The sequence below is a fragment of the Dipodomys ordii genome, unplaced genomic scaffold, assembly GCF_000151885.1.
Source record: "Dipodomys ordii isolate 6190 unplaced genomic scaffold, Dord_2.0 Scaffold179, whole genome shotgun sequence".
In the NCBI taxonomy this organism is placed as follows: Eukaryota; Metazoa; Chordata; class Mammalia; order Rodentia; family Heteromyidae; genus Dipodomys; species Dipodomys ordii.
In genome coordinates, this window is record NW_012267395.1 from 1003533 (window position 1) to 1004305 (window position 773).

At 70.0% G+C, this 773-nt stretch overlaps 1 protein-coding gene across 1 annotated transcript in view; it reads left to right on the forward strand.

The window, feature by feature from the left end:
- The first annotated feature begins 578 nt into the window (after positions 1–578).
- Positions 579–773, forward strand: part of Kifc2 (kinesin family member C2) — an 8218-nt gene continuing 8023 nt past the window's right edge. The window contains exon 1 of the mRNA XM_013033857.1: positions 579–725. Within this exon, the coding sequence (XP_012889311.1) occupies positions 579–725 (147 nt within the window). The remainder of the gene's footprint in view (positions 726–773) is intronic.

Sequence of the window (773 nt, forward strand, 5' to 3'; positions counted from 1 at the left end):
GAGCCACCTTCCCAGCCCCAGGAGGATTTCTTATAAACATAAAATATAGCTTGCTTTTTTTTTTTTTTCAGTCGTGGGGCTTGAACTCTGGGCCTGGGCACTGTCCCTGAGCTTCTTTTTGTTCCAGGCTAGTGTTCGGGCGGCCGGGCCCCAGGCGAGGCGCAAAGCTGGAAGCTGAACCTGCTCGACACCACCAGCCCCGCCTCCCCGGCCGCCTTCCGCCGGGCACCGGGCGAAGGGGCGCCGGCTGGAGCGCCGAGGCGGGGTCGGGAGAGGCCAGCGGGAGGCTCTCGCGGGGCGGCGCTGGAAAAGAGGCTGCCGGAACGGCGAGCGGGGTACGGGTGGCCGTGAGGCGCCCGATTGCAACGGCTACGTCGCCGTTCCCGAGGGGCCTGGGCGGGGCTTCGGGGGCCGGGAGGGGCTGTGATAGGAGGAGGGTCTGGGCGGGGCTTCAAGAGGAGGCGGACGTCCAATGGGCACTGGGCGGGGCGCGGAGGCTGCACGCCGTGCCTGACAGAGGGCTGCTGCTTGCGGGAACCCGAGTGTCTGTCTTCCGAGCGTGGGAGCGGCTTCGGGAGATGAGGGCGCTGTGGGTGCTGTCAGACGGAGACGGGGTCGGCCGGCAGGGTAGGGAGAAGGGAGGAGCCCTCCGGCTCGAGGCCGCAGTGCCTCCCACGTCGGGGGCCCCGTCCCCGCGCCCGCTCTGTGGCGCGCGTCCTCCACCCGTGGGAGCCCCGTCGTGGGGGCGGCTGCCGCGAGCATGCGCACGGGCA